The sequence below is a fragment of the Mobula birostris genome, chromosome 1 (assembly GCF_030028105.1).
Source record: "Mobula birostris isolate sMobBir1 chromosome 1, sMobBir1.hap1, whole genome shotgun sequence".
Lineage (NCBI taxonomy): Eukaryota > Metazoa > Chordata > Chondrichthyes > Myliobatiformes > Myliobatidae > Mobula > Mobula birostris.
The window spans coordinates 187998867-188020764 of record NC_092370.1 but is presented as its reverse complement, the minus strand read 5'-3'; the positions used below and the strand labels follow the sequence as shown (position 1 = coordinate 188020764).

Genomic DNA, 21898 nt, shown 5'->3' with positions numbered 1-21898 from the left:
CACAATCCCCAAATTCACAACACCAAACACTACCAATAAAGTGAGCCTTCACACAAATCAATTACATACCAGTAAGATTGAACAATTTTATTCTCCCAGTATTACAACCAACACATTTGAAAGGACAATTCCTTGATGATTTGCACATACAATAGGATTTTTACGTTGTACAATATGGTTATCTAATGCTGCGTCGCAACCAACAAAATATTAATCAGGTTCATGTTTTTGAAGTTCTACTGAAGTAGCTAAGAAGCCGAAATAACTTGTTTTAAGTTGTTGATAAGAGATCTATTAGTTAAAGATTGGGCCAAATTGCTTGCGATCACCATGACAGCTCTCAATTTGGCTGTTGACCAGTCCCCAAGAAAGATCAAGCAAAGTCACTAATTACCCTTTTCACAGGAAGAGCTGCCAGAAAGCCTTTCTGTTTCAAGATGTCTCCAACCATCAGAAACATTTGGTAACAGGTGAAATTTACAGTACACTATAACAACATAGATCGTACTTGACCATTAACAAGTTAATTATGGAAAATAAACACAGTTTGATTTACCTTTTTGAAGAAGGTCTGTATAAATGCAGAACTGAGGAGCCACATACAAAGAGCAGATACCCAAAGCACAATTTTGATCAGAAACTGCCAAGGGCTTTGCTGATTCCATTAACAGAATGCATCATTACTCCAACTCACAGTATTCAGTACTTGCATGCTGCATTGTGCCTAAAAGTATACTGATGCAGGCACTGCAGCCATCAGCAGTGGTTGCAAAAAATCAAAACAATCTGGCCAACTTTAATTAGTCATAATTACTTGTTGTTTAATTTAAATGCACTATCCCCTTAACATTATTTCCTTCAAATATCTCAATTTGTAAATCTTACCTTCCATAGAATGGAATTCTTGCTTTGGTTGCATTCTGTTTCAGTTGATCAAATGCACCTGCAGACCAAACAAAGTTCAAAGTAAATTTATTATCGAAGTACATATAGGTCACCATATATTGTACAGTTGAGATTCATTTTCTTGTGGACATACTCAATAAATCCACTAACCATATTAGAATCAATGAAAGACCACACCAACAGAGCAGACAACCAGAGCGCAAAAAACAATTGTGCAAATACAAAAAAAAAGTAAGCAAGCAATAAATATTGAGAATATGAAAAAAAGAGCCCTTGAAAGTGAGTCCATAATTTGTGAGAACAGTGATGGGTCAATAAAGTTATCCCCTCTGATTCGAGAGCCTGATAGTTAAGAGGTAACAACTGTTTCTGAACCTGTTGGTGAGTCCTGAAGCTCCTGTACCTTCTTCATGATGGCAGCAGCGAGAAGAGAAAATGATCTGGATGGTGGTGGTCTCTGATGCTGCTTTCCTGTGACAACTCTCCACGTAGATGTGCTCAATGGTGGGCAAGGCTTTACCTGCAATGGACTGGCCACATCCACTACTTTTTGTATGACTTTCCATTCAAGGGCATTGGTGTTTCCATATAAGGCCATGATGCAACCAGTTAATATACTGTCCATCACGTATCTATAGAAGTTTGTCAAAGTTTTAGATGTCATGCTGAATCTTCACAAACTCTTAAGGGAGTAGAGGTGCTGCCATGCTTTCTTCATAATAGTGCTTATGTGCTGGGCTCAGGAAAGATCCTCCAAAATAATAACACCGAGGAATTTAAACTGGCTGTCCCTCTCTAACTCTGATCTCCCAAAGAGGACTGGCTCATGGACATATGGTTTCTCCTCCTGAAGTCAATAATCAGCTCCTCGGTCTTGCTGATATTGAGTGAGATGTTGTTATCGTAGCATTACACAGCCAGATTTTCAAATCTCCCTCTTATATGCTGATTCGTCACCATCTTTGATTCTGTCAACGACAGTGATGTTGTCAACTAATTTAAATATGAAGCCAGCAAATAACGCAACCAACACCGATGTCCTGCAGACCAGGGGTCCCCAACCTTTTTTTGGGGGGGGGGGCGTTAATCATGGCCAGAAAATAGGTGATAAGTCAACTATAAGTCACTTATAAGTGGCTAATACTCAATTTCGTTTCTAAAAGGGTTTATCTAACAAATTTAATATTAAACACACAGCACATATTTTTCTCCCATGAATCTAGTGATAAGTCAATTATAAGTCACTTATAAGTCAATAGCATCAAAACATTTTAAGTAACACATATTTTCCTCGTATGAACATATAAAATCATTGCAACACACCAATATCGCTGAATCAGTGGGACCCCTGGACTTGCTTCCCTGCAACAAGACGGTCCCATCGAGGGGTGATGGGAGACAGCGATATTTGAAGGGGGTTCCTTATGTCCAGTCTATTCCGCAATTTAGTTTTCGTTGCATTCATTGCAGAAAACCCCGCTTCGCAGAGATATGATGTTGGAAATGGAAGCAACGGTTTCAGTGCTTTCGTGGCTATCTCAGGATATTCAGCCTTGACTTTGATCCAGAATGCCGGCAGAGATGTTATGTCAAACATACTTTTCAGCCCACCGTCATTTGCAAGCTTGAGGAGTTGATCTTCTTCCTGTGCTGACATGGATGATTCACCGGGGACATTCACAAATGGGTCACGGACCCATTCCTTTGCACGTCTTAGGTCATTTGCGGTTGGGAAGTAACACTTGAATTCTGTCGACAGCGAAGTTAGGTGATCATACACCAGTTGTGAGAAGGACGGTGCAGCTCAGTCTCTTCCAAAATCCCAGCTAATGTTGGGAACTTGTCAAATATGCCCCTGTCCACTCGCCGTCCCCACAGTTCCAGTTTGACTTTGAAAGCAGACACTTTATTTGCCAACTTGAAGACAGTTGTTATTGTCCCCTGAAGTGACAAATTGAGCTCATTAAGCAGGTTAAAGATGTCACACAGATAAGCGAGTTTTGCTATCCACTCCTCGTCACTGAAGTGTGCTGCCAGTGGTGACATTTTTCCTGAAAGAAATCTCTGTAGCTGCTCTCTTAACTCAAAAACCCTGGCCACGGCTCTCCCCCTTGATAGCCACCTGACTTCAGTGTGTAAGAGAAGGCGTTTGTGCTCTGCATCCATTTCCTCGCAAAACTGCTCAAACAGACGTGAGTTAAGGGCTTTTGCTTTGATGTGATTCATAACTTCAACAACGTCACTCAATACGCTCTTAAGATCAGGTGACATTTTTCGGCTAGCCAGCATTTCCCTGTGTATGACAGTGTGTAGACTGGCATTCAGGAGCAACCTCTTTGACTCGGGTAGTGAAACCAGACAGCCGTCCAGTCATGGCTGCAGCCCCATCTATGCATATTCCAACACAGAATGACCAGTCCAGTTTGCCTGACATGTAGTCAAAGACTTGAATATTTCTGCCCCAGTTGTGTTAGTTGGCAGCGGCAGTGCGCACAACATATCCTTGCGCACATTGTCTTGAAAAATATATTGCACATAAACCAGCAGTACTGCCTTGTTGTCAACATTGGTAGACTCGTCGACCTGGATAGCATACCATGGTGACTTGTTAAGCCGTTCCAACAGCTGTGCTTCGATGTCCTCCGCTATGTCATCGATTCTCCTTGAAACTGTGGTAGCTGAAAGAGAAACCTGTACCATCTTGTTAGCTGCAGCTTCTCCCAACAATTCACGGCAAATGTCCTTGGCAGCAGGCAGAATCAATTCACCACCAACAGTGAAAGGCTTCTTAGCCTTAGCAATACGGCTAGCCCACTAAGTATGACGCTCTCAGAGCAGCAGCATTTGTGGAGGTGGTGGCTCTCAGCACTTGCTTCTGTCCCGCTTGCTCATGTTTTTTCCACTCAAAAAACTCAACGGGTTTGTCTTTAAGTACAGGGTACTTGGACACAAGGTGCCGAAGCAGTTTTGAGGGCTTCACTGCCTCATTAGACAACTTGTCTCCACATATCACACACAGGGGGCTTGGAGCGTGCGAGTCACCTGTCGCAATAAAGCATTTTTTATGTATGACTCATCGTATTTTCTGTTGAAGGAAGCTTTCTTTTTTTTTGCAGTCTCGGCCTCAGCTGTCTCTGCATTATCATCATCATTAGGCCTTTTATGGCCCCTACCACCTCTTCCAAAGAAACTCTCAAGCGACGTTTGTTTTTTTTTTACTCATCGAGTAGTTGTAGGTTATACTGACTGATGACCTCGCGTGCATTCAAGTTCAACAGTGGGCGTGACAGCTGACTCATATCGTTTCATATCGCCAAATCATACCGTTCCCTCGCAGCCCGGTAGTTGCGGACCACTGGTCTAGAGAATGAGCACAAGCACTGGTAGACTCCATTACTTCTCTCCGATTGAGGCATTAAGCAAGGCAGAAGTAAACAAGGACAAGAGGGGAGGACAGGTGGGCGTTCAGCACAGTCTGCCTGTGTTTGACCAGTGTTCCTCTCCCTCTTGCACTTCTCTCCAACAGCAGCTAGCATGAGTCTTGGGATCCATGTTGCAAGGATTGATCAGTGTGCCTGTGGACCATTTTGGCGGACGTTGTGGTTCATGTTGGATATGTTCCTGGATTCTGGTTACTCCTTCTGTTTTGCTGTTTTTGAGTAGGTTGATGGGAACTCAATGGAAAATTTAACATACCAATATATTTTTATAATATACTCTGCAATTAAAAAGCTGAATTTAACCAAAAGAACTCAAGAAATTGTAAATGGCCATTTTAAGGAATTAATAAAATCTGTCGGTAAGCTACAGGAATAGAAAAGATCAGAAACATCAGTACATTGTATTCAGAAATTAAAGTAGCTACCATTTTCTAACCAATTCTTTCTACCTGGCTTTTAGCGCTAATGTTTCAGATTGTATAATTTTTAACCCAATCTAAGGGCTAAGAACAGTATCAAGTCGGTATAATAATTATGTGAGATAGTATTTTTTTCATTAGTTATAACTAAGCACTGTAAAACACATTTAAACTGATTTTTCTTTTGCTGTCTCCAAGTACAAATATCTGCATTTTGTTCGATTCACTCAATGTGGATTAAACATTTTAGTTCTGAAAATCAAGTAAGTTCATGTCAAGTAGTCCTCCAAAACTGAGAAACCGAAAACAAAACTTTGTGACTACACCACTTTAATATACAATTATAATTTGTCACAGAGAAGTTACAATTTTCTTACAGTTTCTAGGTAATCTTTCTGGATAATCTTTACATTATCGTGATTGCCCCTATTTGAAATCAAAGAATGCTTAATCCATAGAAAAAGGTAGTTTCCTGAAACAGAGATCTAGTCATTCATATCACATTGAAATTACTGCATTTAAAACTTTAAATCACAGAATATATCAAAATACTGGTTTACTCTTATAAATTATTGATTAAATCTCTACTGAAGGAAATCCCATTCGCTGAAAATACATTTAATATGAGATTTTTAATATATATTTTTAAAGGCCCCATTTCCATCAAATCAAGCATTTATAATACTCACCTGCTCTAAACGTATCTGCACATATCAAGCAAGTCTTCCAGCCTTTCCTTTGATAGTAGTACGCTAACTACAAGAAAAAAAGTGAAACAGCACTGTAACTAAAAATGAAGTGAAAAACAAAAGCTCTCTGGCTTACTGCCAGCATTAGGAAAAAGCTTTAATTCTGGAAAGTCACTTCCCATTTAAAAGCCTCAATGGATGATAGTGCTATCTAAGTATCGAGGCCAAAACCACTGAATTTGGTGTCCATTAAAATTTCATTCTCAGGTCTAGACAATGACCATATTGCTCATCCAGGAAACTAGCCAAAAGTGAACTGAGCAGTTTGCAATCTTGGTGTTATATATACTCTTGAGAAATGCTTCAAGCTACATCAAAATCTACCACTATGATATTGACTAATCAACTGCTAATTCAAGCTAATCTGCTGTTGAAACACTTATCTGAGTTCTTTTACCTGTAACTGATTCCAAAGCACATCTGGCTGGCTTCCCTGTTTCTGCTCTGGAAACAGTAAAATATTGCCAAGAATGCCCTAACTTCTATTTCATCTCTCACCACAGTAACATAGTCAAGGAACAGTTTAATATTAAAATACTCAAATCCAACCCTTCCATCTCTTAAGAAAAGCAGGACCTCCAGGGTAGTAATCTCAGGATTGCTGCCTGTGCCACGTGCTAACAAACCGGAGTGATAGGGCTGAGGACGGGGAAAACAGAAATAAATCAAAGATAACGTGCAACAGAGATGATAGAAGAGAAGAGACAGGCAGGAGATGAGCCACAATCACAGCAGTGGGATGAGTTACAGGGCAATAGTGGGGTGGTGCAGTTAAAACAGAAAGCAACAAGTACTGGACTGAAAATGTTATATTTGAATGGACACAGCATAAGAAATAAAATGGACGATCTTGAAATTCAGCTACAGATTGGCAAGTATGACGTTGTGGCCATCTCTGAAACTTGGTTAAAGGATGACTACCATTGGGAGCTGAACGTCCAAGGATATACGGTGTATCAGTAAGATAGGTTAGTAGGCAAAGAGGGTGGTGTGGCCCCATGTATAATAATATTAAATCATAAGAAAGGGATGACATAGGATCGGAAGATGTAGAGTCTCTATGGTCTTCTAGGCAGTGTCTTTACAAAATGGGTGACCCCAGCCATTACCAATACTCTTCAGAGATTGTCTGCATGGCGTCAGTGGTCGCATAACCAGGATTCGTAATACGTACCAGCTGCTCATATGACCATCCACCACCAGCTTCCATGTAATCATGACTGCGGGGGGGGGGCTAAACAGGTGCTACACCTTACCCGAGGGTGACCTACAGGCTAGTGGAGGGAAGAAGTGCCTTACACCTCTTTTGGTAGAGACACATCTCCACCCCGCCACCCTTGTCTTATGATTAGCCTAGTGCTGAATAGGTGCTTTGCTGGGTGGTGCCAGTTCTTGGGCCAGAAGGGCTGGTTCCACGCTCTGTCTCTAGATAAATAAAAATAAATGTTCTAGTACTTGGATTGGGCACTGCTTCAGGAGGCCCGATTAAGCCTTTTGCATTTATGTACACGTTGAGGAGGAAGTGTTTGATGAGCATAAAAGAGAAGAAATTCCAAAGGCCCAATGAGATGTATCCCAGACTGCTACAGGAAAACAAGGATGTAGATACTTTAAGATTCATAAGCTACTGGTTAGGGACCACATAACTGGAGAATGATAAATATTATTTATTTTGTCAAGAGCTGCATGGCCACGCCAGATGACCACAGGCCAGCATAAGTGGTAGGGAAACGATTGAAAAAAAATCTAGGGGACAGTATTTATCTACGTTTGGAAAAGTGGAAATTAAAGATATTAATCAAATCTTTGTTCGTGGGAAATCCTGTCTCACTAATTTAGCAGTTTTTTTTAAGATTACAGTCCAGTAGATTTCAGTAACCCTTCTTAAAGGTCCTGCGTGATGGGCTGATCCGCATGGTTAGAGTCCATGGCGTCCAGGACAAGTTGACATTATCAATTCAAAATTGCTTCACTGTAGGAAGGCAGGAGTTCAAAGTTCAGGGGTCATGGATGGTTATTTTTTGATTAGAAGGCTGTAACTAGTGGCCAACCAAAGGGCCAGCGCTGAAACTTCTGACAATTAAGCTATTCATTACTGACTTAGATGCAAAATTAGGAGGTACTATTTGTAAATTTGTTGATGATATGAAAACTGGACATGCCATAGACAGCTAGGGGGTTGGCCAAGAATAAAAAAAAAGCCACTTGGCATATTGCACAGAGCAATAGCAGATGCAACTTAATTCTGACAAGTGAAAGCGATAAATTTTGAAGATGTCAGAGAAGGATAGGATATACACAATAAATGTCAGGGAACCCAGAGTGTGGAATCTTTGGTATGTCCATAAATCCCTGAAAGTGACAGCATGGTGAAGATGGTAAAGGTGACATGTGGGACACTTGCTTTCATCAGCTGTGTCATCGAATATAAGAGTTAGGACATCATAAAATGTTGGTTAGACGTCTGGAGCAATTACGATCACCCCTTGCAAGAAAGATCCACCAGGATTGCCTCGTTTAAAGCATTTCAGTTATAGAGACAGAATAGGCTAGGTTTGTTTTACTTGAACAAACTAACATACTAGATTATGCTGGGGATGAAGTGTCGATACTATGAATCATTTCTCCATGGTGGGGCTGCCTAAGACAAGAGACATAATTTAAGAGGGAAAATAGTAGATTTAAAGTGACAATTCCTGCCCCACCCCCAGCACGTCGAGAATCCACCTAATGTATCTCAGTTGTCAGGACAACAAAAATGCAGCACATCAAAGAAATGTCCATCAATGAATGAAGTTAAATACCTTTGTACATGTTGTAGTTTTACCACTACCTTGAAGGCCAACAAACATGATGACATTTTGTTTTCCTTTTGTGGGTGTCCATGCTTTAACTCCTGGATCTACAAGCTAAATAATAGATCCAAATTTAAATCAACTGAATTTAAATAAGATTAGTTCAATATATAAAATTCCAGTCTTATTGACTTGGGTACCTTAACAAGTTCCTTAAAGACAGCATGTTGAATCATTCGTCTTTTGTTGAGGCCCGAGGCCATTTCTTCTAAGTCTATAGCTGCTCTGAAATACAATTTGGCAAAAGGAATGTCAAATAAATTTTTTAAAACAATCAAACAGACTAATATACATCATACTTTCACTGTCAAATTGATCTTTATGTAAATCTAAACCCAAATTATTACCAAAAGGGTATGGGGAGACAGCTGGAGAATGGGGTAGAGAGGGAAAATAAATCAATCATGATTGAATGGCAGAGCAGACTGGATGGGCTGAATGGCCTACTTCTGCTCCAATGTCTTATGGTCAAATGCAGATATTCATGGGTCTCTCTCAAATAGCAGTATGAATAACACAAAGCCGAATAAAAATGCTCAATAAAAACAAATGGGCATTAACTTCAGCCCTTTATGATATGACAATCAAGAGGACCACAACTTTGTCATAGAGTTTGGAGGCTTGCATGCCTCAATGACCCAGAGAGCTATGTTGGCTGGAGTCAGGGCCTTGTGTTTTAACTCTTGATAGTGTCACCCATGTCAACCAAACAGATCAAAGGGTAAAGGCCAGATTAAGAGTGGTGCACTGGTCCGCAAGGTTTGGGGTTCAGCACAGGACTAACAACCCTGACTGGTCAAAGATTGTTACAAAAACAGCAATAAAGAATCCTTCTACATCTGTGTGTGACTGGGGAGCCTGAAGCACACCAGGGGCACATTTGATAAGATGGTCAAGGACATAGATGGCGGACCTTCATTGCTGCCCTAAACGCCAGCAGTGTAACAGCCAAAAACCAACTAAAGTTAAAGATTGTTACTTACTTGACATTTTCTCTTAGCTGTTTCACAAGTTTTATATTGACATCTGCTTCAAGTAAAGCTGTGCATACTTCCTTTAACATAGCATTCAAAACCTAAGAGTGAAATATATTTTAATGTTATAAAAGCTACAGTTTTCTTATCCCACCACTATTCACTAAAATTGTAAGCTTCTGGTTCAGTTTGCCTTATTTTGTCATTAGCACAACCAATTAATCACCCAGCAGTAATTCCAAACTTCAAAACCTATTTCTCACTGCATAATGAAAAATACTGATCCCAATCATCATTTCCTCACCTACACCTGAGACAGGAGCAACATCATCAGGATGAGGACTATGCCAGAGGCCTCAACTCACATAATACTATGCGTTTCCATTTATAATAAAAAAGCCAACAAAAAAAAGTTTTCAATTGTGTCTTTTCCATTTGGATAAGCAAAACACAAAACTCTTTTAAAAAGCAAAATATCTTAGATAATATAGTTACTACATATACGGGAAATCAGATATATTGAAAAGGATCTGTTGTTAATAAATCAAATGTTTCCAGAACAAACATGTTAATCAAATCCAGAACCCAGTTTAATTTGAGCAATACATCAATATTTATTTTTAATTATACCATATTAAAGAGTCAAAGTTTCTAGTACTGAACAAAAGGTCAACTTTTGGCAATGGCAAATATAATTGTGACAGCTAGTAATAGCTATTTCAAAGTTAATATAACAACTCATTGTATGGCAACTCATGTAGCTCTGGAAGCCAAATTGTCTGGATTAAAATTAGAAAATGAAATTTAAAGTATTCTATAGTTAGAATTGCATTTTGCTCGTACCCTCCAGAGATGACTTAAAGAGGATGATCACAGACAGGAAAGTACAATGTGTTGGTGATGAGCCAAAAAGAACTTTACTGAATGGAGTTTGACAAGATGGAACAAAATGCAAGTAAAAATTAGTGAGATGACAAAGTTAGTCAAAATATAACATATTGGAACCTATAGACATAGTAATCTGTAGCCAAAAGCAAAATGCTGGAGGAATTCAGCAGATCAGTTTTGGAGGGTGGGGAGAGAGGGGAGAACTTCAATCAGGTCCACTGCCCAAGGGTAAAAGGCAGCAGTGGGTTGCTACAGCAAAAAAAGAGCTTTCACCAGCAACCAGTTAGTGCTTGGGATTGATCAGTAAGAGCAAATTAAAAGAAGGCAGGGGCAAGCGCACCGGCCATCATCGCAGCAGCCATTGTCCGAGTGGACGTGGTCAGAGGGGTGTTCTTGAGGCTTTAGCTCTTTGAGGCTTCAACAAAGAGAGGCTTCACTCAGAGAAAACAAAAGAAAAAAAAAGCTTAAGTTTTTTTTCCTTCTCTTCTTTCTATCCACTCTACAAGAACATGTAGCTCCCCGGTAAGCCTCAAGGTCGCTCAACTCGCTGTCGTCTAGGGGGAGCAGCCTTCGGCCCCGCCAAACTGGGTAACTAAGTTTGTGTGGATGCTGTGTGATGTACCACACCCCGCCAAATAACAGACAAAACACCAGATACGATTAAATGATTACAATTTATAGATATTACTGGTAATATATAATTAATAGATAAAATATAAAAGGAAAATAAAAGGCGCCAAGCTTATCAAAGTTCAATCCCTTCGTGCACAAACAGTTGGAGCTCTGGTAACGATCCTCTCTTCACCATTCGATCCCCTCTGACCACTTCAACCCGCCGCCTGGGAGCAACCACGGTGGTCAACCAGACGCTCCACACGAGTCTGTCTCCATCTCCTCTCCTTGCCGAAGACCCTGGACCTCAGACTCCTGCTCGGGGTCTGACCCCGTTAGCCAGCTCACAGGTGCACCGTATCCACTCTCTCTCTCTCCCCATTGCACCTTCTGCCCCAAAAACCCACGCATCACAATAGCTTACAGAAAGAATAACATCTATCCCAATTGGTTCGTTCACTCTCTTATCAATAATATAACCCAAACAAGCTGTTAGCGAGAGAGCTTTCTCAGCAGTTAACATAACAAAGAAGCCATTTTAATTAGCCTACGCAGTAACATAAAAAAAGAAACCCCTTACACTCTCCCCTGACCAATAAAGTCATGTCCTCTTGACTTCTAAATAACTCCCCAACCATTCCTGCAGACACAAAAACCCAATCCAGGTACAAACAGTGACATTGCTCCCCAAACAGTTATGCCTGGTCCCATGGGCGCTACATAGACCAACCTATCTGGGAGTTTCCTAATCCTCCGAGACCTCCGTACCCTCCTCACCTAAACCCTTAAGGCTCAGGCACTACGGGGCATACCTCGGGTCGGCTTGCCAAATCCTCTCTCAACCTCTCACTCATGCCTCCACTGCAACTCGGAGCCCCCTGTTCCGTGTCCGGGGCCCCGGTTCTTTGCCTTCCGGGTCCTGCTGTAACCCAGGCTGCCCACAGCTAGCCCTCCCCACTACCCTAACTCAGTGGGAGAAGGGCTAAAAGTCTCTTCCTCAATCAAGGGGAAGTTAGAGAAAGGCAGCATGTACCACATGTCCAGCACATCATCCTTCAAATCCATATTCTTTATCATTTCCTCGATCGATAGCTGCTGTGTGACTTTCTCCAAACTGAAGCACTTGGCCTGAACCGCTTCTGCAGCCTCTTCAGCCTCCTGTAATCGAGACGACAGCTTCTTCTTGGACTCCTCCAACTCTCGCCATAGTCTCAGCAGTTCTGACTCATGCTTCTTGGCCATCTCAATCTGGGACGCAATTACACCATCAGTTTCTTCCCCCCGACCGGAAAAGCAGAAGTTAAAGGATGCTCAGCCTCCAGTTTTTTCTTCCTGATGACTTCTTCCAGGTCAACTTTCAGTTTTCCACTTCACTTAAACAGTCGATGGTCGTCTTCAGGTTCCCTTCAAGCATCCGCTTCCCTTTTCCGCGATCTGTCCTCGATTGCTTCACCTCCTCTGAAGTGTAGTCAAGCTCCCCTCTCCAGGCTCTCGGTCTTCTGTTGGCCTTAGTCAGACAGCTTCCTTGGTCTTCCCCAACTTGTAAGTCTTCCAATCTTGTCTGGATTAATTCATCAGTAAGTGGCCACAGTTTCTGCATGAAATTCAGGTTCTCAGGCACTCAGTCTCCAGCCTGCATGTCTGAACACTCAGTTCAGCGGTGCAAATCCTCTCTCTTCCCAGTGTCTCATTCCAATTGATGACCTGGGTTTCCATCCCCAGGTCCACCATCGTCTGTTCCAACACCAGGAAGTTCAACTGGTATGTCGGGTCATTTTTCTCAGATTGCACCAAACTGCGCCGGCCAAAAGCTACTCCACATTTTACACTTCGCTTCGGTCGCTTTTCCCCAAACTGCCTCTTTCTCCAGACCTGACACTCGTCCAAAGAATGTTTTAATTCTTTAACTCTTTGTCGCCCGGGCTTCGCCACTCGCCTCGCATCATAGTCCCCCAAGGCGAATCCAAACTCTTGGCGGTCATCCACATACGCCAAAACTCCGAACACCTCCACATCCCCCATGGTCTTTCTCATGCCCCTCGGGAAGGTTGCAGGAGCTCCGGATATGCCCTGGGGCATCTTTTCGGATCAAAAGAATCCTAGAGAACCTATAACAGCTGTCCTCTCCTTATCGGCCTCACTCATCGGGATCTGGCAACATCCACTCCTCAGATCCAGCACATTAAACCACGTTGCACCATACAAACAGACCATAGTGTCTTCGGCCCTCAGGGCCGTATTCTGGTCGATTACAGTGCGCCTGTTCAGAGTCCTATAATCCACTCACATGCCGCCTACGTCTTCCATGGCTACAGGGTCCAGTCGCCGCACCCTCTCTCTCACCGTCTTCAGCAGTCAACTCCCCTCCCTCGTGGTATTTCGGAGCGTCTACTAGGAGGGTCTCACCATCAGATACTTCCCCCAGACCGTACCACAATCGGGTCTCGTTTAAATTCAGTACTAGCCCAAGGCTGCTACACACGTCCTCAGAAGCAGCTCAGAACACTGAGTGCCCAGACAATGCCCCCATGAACTCCAGGGTCACTAACCAATCATCGTTTTCTGGATAATTACTGGCACTGGTACCCCAAATCTCCAGTGCCCTTAATGTTGTCAAGGGTAAATGCTTCAGACACCGGTTGTAAAACGAACTGTACAACAACTTGACCTGCGCCCCGGTATCAAGGATGGCTTTAGCATAGCTTCCATCTATCCGTAATGACACACTGGGGCGTGGTCCCTCTAAGCCTTTAGGAACAGGGTCTTTTCCTTTCCGAAGTTCCTTGGTACATTGCTGGGAACGTGCTCCCCGAGACCCCAAGCCGATCCCCCACTGGGCCTCCACCAAGTTTCCCGACACCTCTCTGATCAGCTGAACTGAAGGAGGGGCTGATCCCCTGAAATGATCCCCCAGGCACTGCAAGCAATCTAGCTGCCCTCCTAGCCAGAGAAGATACACTGAAAGCTTTTCCCCTGCTTTCAGATAACTGGCAGCTGTCACTACGGTGTAATTGAACCTGACAGTTCTAACACCATCAACAGCCCACCTACTCAAACTTTCAACCAATCCGTTGCTCTCCCTCAACCCAGCACTCCTATCTAACAACTGAGAGATCCGCTCCGCCCACGTCTTGTATGCCTCCACCCCTTTAGGGGTGGACAATATCCCAAAAGCCAGGCGGAGCCTGCCATAGCTGGAACATTTATTCGCAGACACTACCTACGAATCAGACCACTCTTTCCCCTCTCTCCTAACAGTATGAACAGCCCCTAGTCCCACCCCCAACTCATCAGCGCTAGTCTGAACTCGAACAAAGACCTCACCCAACACGCATGCAGCAATAACCAGCAAATAACCCACAGAGACACACATTACTACGCACAATCCCACAGAGACACAGCAGCACTGATTTAAACAGGGCAACCATGCAGCACTCCACTGAATCCAATCCCGGACAAAGCCCCCAAGTGTAGCCCCCCGGTAAGCCTCAGGGTCTCTCGACTCGCTGTCGTCTAGGGGAAGCAGCCTTCGTCCCCGCCAAACTGGGTAGTTAAGTTTACGTGGATGCTGTGTAATGTACCCCACCCCGCCAAATAACAGACAGAACATCAGATACGATTAATTGATTACAATTTATAGATATTACTGGAACTATATAATTAATAGAGATAAACTATAAAAGGAAAATAAAAGGTGCCAAACTTATCAAAGTTCAATCTCTTTGTGAACAAACAGTTGGAGCTCTAGTAACGATCCTCTCTTCACCATTCAATTCCCTCTGACCACTTTGACCCGCCACCTGGGACCAACCACGGTGGTCGACCAGACGCTCCACATGAGTCTGTCTTCGTCTCCCCTCCTTGCTGAAGATCCTAGACCTCGGACTCCGGCTTGGGGTCCAAACCCGTTAGCCAGTCACAGCACCGCGTCCACCCTCTCTCTCCCCATCGCGCCTTCTACTCCAAAAACCCACGCATCACAATAGCTCACAGACACACAAGAAAGAATAACATCTATCTTAATTGGTTCGTTCGCTCTCTTATCAATAATATAACCCAAACAAGCTGCTAGCAAGAGAACTTTCTCAGCAGTTAACAAAGAAGCCATTTTAATTAGCCTACGCAGTAACATAAAAGAAGAAACCCCTTACAGACAGTAGAGATGCCAGGCAAGATAGTGAAATGCTCTCCTTGCAGGATGTGTGAAGGCAGGGAGACCTCCAGCATCCCTGACAACTACAATTGTGAGAAATGCATCCAGCTGCAACTTCTAACAAACCTCGTTGAGGCTGAGTGGGTGATAGGTAGGACATACAGGAAGGTAGTTACACACAAGGAGATGGACATAGGAACCTGGGTAACATTCACGAAGGGGAAAGGGATTAAGGAGCCAGTGCAGAGTACCCCTGTGGCCATTCCCCTCAACAACAGACATATCATTTTAGATACTGTTGGGGGAGAATGACCCAGAGGAAAATCAAAGTGCTCGGGTCTCTGGGAATGAGTCTGCCTCTGTGACTCAGAAGGATACGAGGGAGAAGAGTCGCACTGTGGCGATAGGGGATGCATTAGTTAGGGAAACGAACAGGAGGTTCTGTGGGCGAAAACGAGATTCCCAGGTGGTACGTTGCCTCCCGGGTGTCAGGGTCCGGGATATCTCAGATCAAGTCCTCAACATTCTTAAGTGGGAGGGTGAACAGCCAGAAGTTGTGGTCCACGTAGGTACCAATGACATGGGTAGGACGAGTGACGAGGTTTGCATAGGCAGTTCAGGGAGTTAGGTACTAAGTTAAAGGGCAGAACCTCCAGGGTTATGATCTCAGGATTGCTATCTATGCCGTGTATTGGTGAGGACAGAACTAAGAAGATTATACAGTTTAATACGTGGCTAAGGAGTTGGTGTTGGGGGAGGACACAAGATTTTTGGATCATTGGGCTCTCTTCCAGGGAAGGTGGGACCCGTACAGAAGGGACGGTTTGCACCTGAACTGGAAGGGGACTAATATCCTAGTGAGAAGGTTTGTTAATGCTGCACAGTGAAGTTTAAACTAGAGTTGCAGTGGGATGGGAACCAGAGTGCCAGAACAGTTAGTGGAGAAGTTGTGGAAGCAGATGTTGGTTAAGGCCTCAGACAAAGTTAGGAATCAAAAGGTTGAACATGGTGCAACTAGTGTCCTGCGCTGCGTATATTTCAATGCAAGAAATATCATAGAATTGGCAGATTATAGTGCTGAAGATGAGCTTTATAAACATAAGCAATGTGTAGTGAGGAGAGGATGTTTATAGGGCAAAACTACAGTCAACAAGATGAGTTGTAATGTAAAAGGCACACAAAATCGAAAAGGGTGAGTACAGGACTGAAGATGTTTCATTTGTATGCGCGCAGTATACCAAATAAGGTAGTTGAACTTGCAGCACAGTTGCAGATGTTGTAGGCATCACTGAATCATGGTTGAAAGATTATAGCTGAGAGTTTAATGTCCAAGAATAAACATTGTATCGAAAGAACAAACAGGAAGGCAGAGGGCGCGGTGTTGCTCAGTTGGCAAAAAATGAATTCAAATCATTAGAAAGAGGTGACATATGGTCAGAAGGTGTTGAATCATTGTGGATAGAGGTAAAGAACTGCAAAGGTAAAAAGACCCTGAAGGGAGTTGCATACAGACCCCTAGACAGTAGTTAAGATGTGGCCTGCAAATTACAAGAGGAGACAGAAAATGCATGCCAAAAGAAAAATGTTACCATAGTCATGGGGAACTTCAATATGCAGGTAGATTGGGAAAAAATCAGGTTGATACTGGATTCCAGGAGGGGAAATTCAGGAGTGGATTCCAGGAGATGCTACAAATGCCCACTAGGGGATCAGCTATTCTGGAATAGGTGTTGTGCAATGAACTAGAATTGATTAGAAATCTTAAGGTAAAGGAACCCTAAGGGGCAAGTGATGATAATATGATTGAATTCACCCTGAAATTTGAGAAGGAAAAGCTAAAGTCAGATGCATCAGTATTATAGTGAAATAGAGGGAATTACAGGGGCATGAGAGACGAGTTAGCCAGAACTGATTGGAGAAGTACACTGGCAGGGATGATGGCAGAGCAGCAATGCCTGGAATTTCTAAAAAGCAATTCGGAAGGTACAAGATACATAAATCCCAAAGAGAAAGTATTCGAAACAAAAGACTACACACCTGTGGCTAACAAGAGAAGTCAAAGTCAACATAACAGCCAAAGAGAGGGCATATAATAGACCACAAGTCAATGGGAAGTTAGAGGTTTGGGAATCGTTTAAAAACCAACAGAAAGCAACCAAAAAGTCATTAGATTATGAAGACACGTAGTCCTCTTTTATTGTCATTTAGTAATGCATGCATTAAGAAATGATACATTATTTCCTCCGGTGTGATATCACAAAACACAGGACAGACCAAGACTGAAAAAAAACTGACAAAACCACATAATTATAACATATAGTTACACAGTGCAACAATAGCATAACTTGATGAAGAAGTCCATGAGCACAATAAAGTTCAAAGTTCCTCAACTAAGGAGGTAAAGATGGAATATGAAAGTAAGCTAGCCAATAATATTAAAGAGGATGCCAAGTTTCTTCAGATACATAAAGTGTAAAAGAAGCGAGAGTATGGTGGAAGTTCCAGGTGTCAAGGGTTATGAGTGCGTGAAGGCACCATAACTAGAGAGAAGGTTCTTGGGTAACTCAAGGGTCTGAAGGTAGATAAGTCACCTGGACTAGATGGTATACACCACAAAGTTCTGAAAGAGGTGGCTGAAGAGATCATAGAGGCATTAGTAATCTTTCAACAATCACTAGATCCTGAAGTGGCTCCAGAAAACTGGAAAATTGCAAATATCACTCCACTCAAGGAGAGAGGCAGAAGAAAGGAAACTATAAGCCAAGTAGTCTGACCTCAAGTGGTTGGGAAGGTGTTGGAGTAGATTACTAAAGATGAAGTCTCAGGGTACTGGGAGGCACATGATAAAATAGGCTGTAGTCAGTATGGTTTCCTCAAGGAAAAATCTTGCCTGACAGATCTGTTGGAATTCTTTGAAGAAATAACAAGCAGGATAGACACAGGGAAATCGACCGATGTCTGATGTTGTGTACGTAGATATTCAGAAGTTCTTTGACAAGGTGCCACATGAGGCTGCTTAACAAGCTACGAGCCCATGGTATTACAGGCAAGATTCTGGCATGGACAAAGCAGTGGCTGATTGGCAGGAGACAAAGAGTGGGAAGAAAGGGAGCCGTTTCTGGCTGGCTGCAATGACCAATGGTGTTCCACAGGGGTCTTTATTGGGACCGATTCTTTTTACGTTATATGTCAGTGATTTGGATGATGGAATTGATGGCTTTGTTGCAAAGTTTGCAGATGATATGAAGATAGGTGGAGGGGCAGGTAGTTTTGAGGAAGTAGAGAAGCTACAGAAGGACTTAGATTACGAGACTGGGCAAAGAAAAGGCAGGTGGAATACAGTAATGGGAAGTGTATGGTTATGCACTTTGGTAGAAGTTCTAAGTGGAGAGAAAATACAAATAACTGAGGTGCAAAGGGACTTACGAGTTCTTGTGCAGGATTCCCTAAAGGTTAATTTGCAGGTTGAGTCAGTTGTGAGCAAGGCAAATGCAATGTTAGTATTCATTTCAAGAGACCTAGAATATAAAAGCAAGGATGAAATGTTGAAACTTTATAAAGCACTGGTGAGGCCTCACTTGGAGCATTGTGAGCTGGTTTGGGCACCTCACCTTAGAAAGGATGTGCTGAAACTAGAGAGGATTCAAAGGAGGTTCACAAAAATGATTCCAGGATTGAATAGCTTGTCATATGAAGCGCATCTGATGGCTATGGCCTGTATTCACTGAAATTCAGAAGAATGAGGGGTGAAAGGCCTTGATAGAGTGGATATGGAGAGGATACTTCCTAAGGTGGGAGAATCTAAGACCAGAAGAGACAGCCACAGAACAGAGAGATGTCCTTTTAGAACAGAGATAAGGAGGAATTTCTGTAGCCGGAGTGGTGAATCTGTGTAATATTTTGCCACAGACAGCTGTGGAGGCCATCTTTACGTACATTTAAGGCAGAGGTTGATAGATTTTTGATTGGTCAGGGATTGATGGGATATGGGGAGAAGGCAGAGATTGGGGCTGAGAAGAAAATTGGATCAGCCATGATGAAATGGCAAAGCAGACTGAATGGGCCAAATGGCCTAATTCTGCTCTATATCTTTTGGTCTTATGAGACAACATCTGTGGCACATAGAAGGTAAATTATGAATTCTTCAAAACTATGTCAGGAGACTGGACATATTCCCCCACTATGTTTTTACTAATTAAGGAATGTCCCAAATCTGTATTTTTTAAGTCATTAAACTTTAACAATCTTTTACAAAGGGGATGTACATAAAAGATGATCTAATCAATTAAGTATAGCAAGCAAATTATAGGAATAAGTCATTCTAATTTCAGCTCAACCGTAATTTGTTCTTGACACAATTCCAATCAATGATAATTCTTTGTCCAACCACATATACAGTGCCTTGAAAAAGTATTCAGCCCCCAAACCTTTGTTTACATAAATGAGAAGTACAACCAGGGAATTGGATCATTTTAACCGATAAATTTTACTTTTAAATCACAATCCTTTTTTCACAGTAGTGCGAAAACAGGTAAAATTGTAAAGCATGAATAATTAAAAATTAAAAATCTGAAATGTCAGCAATTCAAATGTATTCATACCCCTCTGCTCAGTACTTAGTTGAACCCCTTCTACTAAAAGAAAGGATATCCTTGCCCATTAAGACTTTGCAAAGTGTCACCTAGAAGACACTGTAAGGACGTGGAAGAAGGTCTTGTCATCAGATGAGACTAAAGTGAAACTTTTTGGCCTCAACACTAAGCAGTACATATGCATACATCTAATACTGCACATCAGCCAAGTAACACTATCCCTTCTGTAAAGTATGGTGGAGGTAGTATCATGCTATGGGGATGCTTTTTAGCAGCAGGTACTGGAAATCTATAGGATTGATGAGAAGATGAATGCTGATAAAAACAGAAAGATCCTGGATTAAAAACCTGCTAGCCTATGCCAAAAAGCTTAAACTGGGGAAGAAGTTCTTTCAGCAGGACAATGACCCAAAGCACACTGCCAGAGTAACCACGGAGTGGCTTCAAAATAAAGAAAATTGATGTCCTTGAGTGGCCCAGAGTCCTGTCATTAACCCAATTGAACATCTCTGGCACAACCTCAAGATTGCTGTTCAACGCAGTCCCCAACTAACCTGCACAGCTTGAGCAATTTTGCAAGGAGGAATGGGCAAATCTTGCTCCATCATGTAAAAGAGACTTATTCAAAAAGACTACTGGTTGAAATAACTGTAAGAGGTGGTTCAACTAAGTACTGTGCAAAGGGGGATGAATACTTTTGAACTGCTGACATTTCCGTTTTTGAATTTTTAGTTTTTCATGCTTTACAATTTTCCCTTTATTCGAGTTCTACTATGAAAAAAGGATCATGTAATTCACAAATTATAATTCTCAGTTAAATTGATCAAAATCCATGGCTCTAATACTCATTTATGTGAATAAATGGTTGGGGCTGAATACTTTTTCTAAGGTGCTGTATATCAAAACTGGTTAAGTGCACGGTTATATTGAATATTTGGATTTTCAATAACTGAATTGCAAATGTGGACAAAAGAAAAAAACATCTATAATCTATCCGTCTACATAATTTTATCTTTTTACAACTAAATTTATTACAATTTGGCAAAGATACCACAAGATGATCAAGTTGTCAGAGACAACCAGACTATTGCTCCAATTTTTTCCAACATTAAGTAATTCAAGGTACTGGTAGTAAGATATCTAAAGCTCATTATTAAAAAATGTGAAAATATTCCGGGTTTACAATGAACAACTACCTCAAATAAACACGACTTAACTTTTATAATGTACGCACTTCTTTCGACGACTTAAAATACTCTAATTAAAATTAGCGAAAATAGCTCTCAATTATCATGAGACAATAAACGGGGAAACATACGATATAGCGATTGTGATAACCTGATGCCTTTGGTAACAGTGTGACGTGTTTCAAACCACAGAAAAAATTCCAGACTTTACGTTTTCCGTAATCACAAGTTAACATACCTCCTCGTTAATTATGGTCGCGTTACTCAAGGACCGCAGCGCGGAGGTAATTTTTCTTCCCAAATCTGCCAAAACCATTTTCGCTGTTTTCCGACGTCTAAACCTTTGATAGAAACAACCATGAGACACGATCTGAACGCAGCTGACTTAAACTCAAAACCATATGGTAGCATTTCAAAGATGAACACAAGTTTGTTTTACCACAGCCAAAGAAAACCAAGCCGGAACGGAGGGCGCCGCCGGTGAGACGGTTTAGGGTGAGGAGCTGAAACGGGCCACTTGGCTAAAACTGGCCGACTTCACTCCATAGAAACAGAGGCCAGCAGCCGCCTGTCGGAACCCAGTCACGGTAAGAAACACGTTCGGCCACCACAGCGCTCACAGTTCTGAAACAAAGACACAGAGACGGGTGTTCGAGCCTCATTTTAAAAAGCAAGGAAAAGAGGGTGCCGACGCTACTCTGAATCCATCCAGCTTACCCCTAAAACAACACAACACGCTCCCTCCTCGACAATCACCGAAACGTCACCATTACTGGTGACCCATCCTGCCAGCAGCATTCACATCCGGGATCGCGTCGCTCCGCCCCGTGCCCGATGACACGTCCCGAGGGCAGGCGGAGTGCCCGCTCGAAGGCTGCGGTGTCGGCGAGCAGTTTCGCAGCCAACTGCGAGTTATGTCTCAGCTAAATCTGTGGGGTAGTGATCATTTCAATGGCTTATTCAGTACCGTAGAGGTAAAGAAAGGGAGTATGCGAAGATGTAAAGATTAGTGTCCTTAACTGTGGGGAGTAGGGAAAAATTCTCGACAATGAGGAGGAGAGAAAGGACCTCTATATCTTGGCAAGTGGGGGGAGGTTATGGAAAGGGTATCAATACTATGGGC

General features: G+C 42.4%; 1 protein-coding gene across 1 annotated transcript in view; it reads right to left on the bottom strand.

Annotated features, from left to right (window-relative positions):
- srp54 (signal recognition particle 54) overlaps positions 1-21597 on the bottom strand; it is a 40543-nt gene extending 18946 nt beyond the window's left edge. The window contains exons 1-8 of the mRNA XM_072267552.1: positions 21493-21597; positions 21215-21399; positions 21014-21116; positions 9353-9444; positions 8510-8594; positions 8319-8423; positions 5455-5521; positions 886-943 (exon numbers count right to left, since the gene is read on the bottom strand). Coding sequence (XP_072123653.1) covers positions 886-943; positions 5455-5521; positions 8319-8423; positions 8510-8594; positions 9353-9444; positions 21014-21091 — 485 coding nt within the window. The 5' untranslated portion in view covers positions 21092-21116; positions 21215-21399; positions 21493-21597. The remainder of the gene's footprint in view (positions 1-885; positions 944-5454; positions 5522-8318; positions 8424-8509; positions 8595-9352; positions 9445-21013; positions 21117-21214; positions 21400-21492) is intronic.
- Positions 21598-21898: the final 301 nt, after the last annotated feature.